At 52.1% G+C, this 1,766-nt stretch overlaps 1 protein-coding gene across 1 annotated transcript; it reads right to left on the reverse strand.

Annotated features, from left to right (window-relative positions):
* Positions 1–4: 4 nt before the first annotated feature.
* Positions 5–1,760, reverse strand: LOC102746172 (protocadherin gamma-B7-like; the record flags this gene model as incomplete). The annotated part of the gene is made up of 1 exon (XM_006752324.2): positions 5–1,760. A coding segment is annotated over exon 1 (1,593 nt), but the record flags the coding sequence as incomplete, so codon positions are not given.
* Positions 1,761–1,766: the final 6 nt, after the last annotated feature.

Below are 1,766 nucleotides of genomic sequence, written 5' to 3' on the forward strand. Positions count from 1 at the left end.
GCAGGGTCAGCTCGAAGGCGCGCAGCTGCTCGTGGTCGAAGGCGCGCTGCGCGAACACCACCCCGCTCTGCGCGCTCACGGACACGTAGGACGCCAGCGCGCGTGGCTCCAGGTCGCTGGCCACGATGGAGTAGGAGACGCGACCGTTGGGCCCCAGGTCGGGGTCCGAGGCGCTGACTTGCGCAATAGAGGCGCCTGGGGGATTGTTCTCGGCCACGTGAACCACGTAAGAGGCCTGGTGGAAAACCGGCGCGTTGTCGTTGACGTCGGTGATGTGCAGGGTGATGGTAGTGCTGGAGGAGAGGGGCGGCTTGCCCCTGTCGGTGGCTGTTATGGTGACATTGTATTCCGGAGTCTGTTCTCGGTCTAAGGGTTCATCTGTCACCAGCTTGTAGTAATTATTAGATGAAGAATGAATCTTAAATGGAATATCTCTGCTTAAATTACATGTGACTTCTCCATTTTCCCCAGAATCCTGGTCCTGTGTTTTGAAGAGAGCCACAACCGTTCCTGGATGGGAATCCTCCAAAATCTGATCAGAGAGAGAAGTGATGATTATTTCAGGGTTGTTGTCATTTTCGTCTAGAACTTCTATGATTACTTTACACTGTGTAGAGAGGGATCCTGGGTCTTTGGCTTCTACATCCATGGTATATCTTTCTACTTCTTCAAAATCCAAGGGTTGATGTGTCATAATGTTTCCTGTAGCAGAATCCAGAGAGAACACGTGCTGGGCTTTATTAGCTACACCAAGGAATGAGTAGGTGATCTCAGCATTGAAGCCTTCATCTCGGTCAGTGGCGCTCACCTTCACCACCAAAGTGCCGGGGGGCACGCTTTCCCGAAGACTGACCCTGTACATATCTCGGCTGAACACTGGGGGGTTATCATTGGCATCCACCACCAGGATTTGGATTTGAGCTGTGCTGCTTCGTGGTGGATCCCCGCTATCTAAGGCTGTCAGCACCAGATGATGAGAGCTTTGTGTTTCTCGGTCCAGGGTCTTCTTCAGTACTAATTCTGGATATTTGCTACCATCAGGACTGTCTTTCACCACCAAGGAGAAATACTCATTAGGACTTAATTGGTATTTGCTCAGTGAATTCATGCTAATATCAGGGTCTTCTGCAGACTCAAGAATTGTTCCAGTCCCCGGGGTGACAGATTCACTGATTTCTAAATTTATTTCATCTTTATGGAATCGAGGGGCATGGTCATTAATATCCTCAACAACCACAATGATATGAAAAATATTTAAAGGATTTTCCACCACGGCTTCCAACTGCAACTCACATCTTCTTCTCTCTTTGCATATCTGCTCACGGTCTATTCGGTCCTTCACCAGTAAGTCCCCGCTCTCCGCATCTACGTTGAAAAGCAGCTTCTCTGTGCTAACTCGCAGCTTCCGAGCCGACACATCCAGGACGCTGAGCCCGAGATCCTTGGCGAGATTCCCCACCACCGAGCCCTTGGCCAGTTCCTCGGGAATGGAGTAGCGGATCGGCTCGCAGAGCGCCGGGTAGAACAAAGGTAGCAGGAAAGGAAACAGTACCTGCAGCCTGCCGGTGGGGCGCCTCTGAACGCAGCTCCCTCCCATTGCGCGCTATAGTTCTCGCTGGGTCCCAGTCTCTCGAGCTGGAGAAAGTGCACGCTATCACACTGGTAGCATTCGGCCCAGAGCATACAGACCCTCCAGTCTTGGGGCTGGGAATCTTTGTGTGCTGGGGAAAGTCTGCGCAGCCCGGAACCCGGTGTGGAAGCGGGTT

This window comes from Leptonychotes weddellii, unplaced genomic scaffold (genome assembly GCF_054177405.1).
Source record: "Leptonychotes weddellii isolate Sample4059 unplaced genomic scaffold, ASM5417740v2 HiC_scaffold_27909, whole genome shotgun sequence".
Taxonomy (NCBI): Eukaryota; Metazoa; Chordata; class Mammalia; order Carnivora; family Phocidae; genus Leptonychotes; species Leptonychotes weddellii.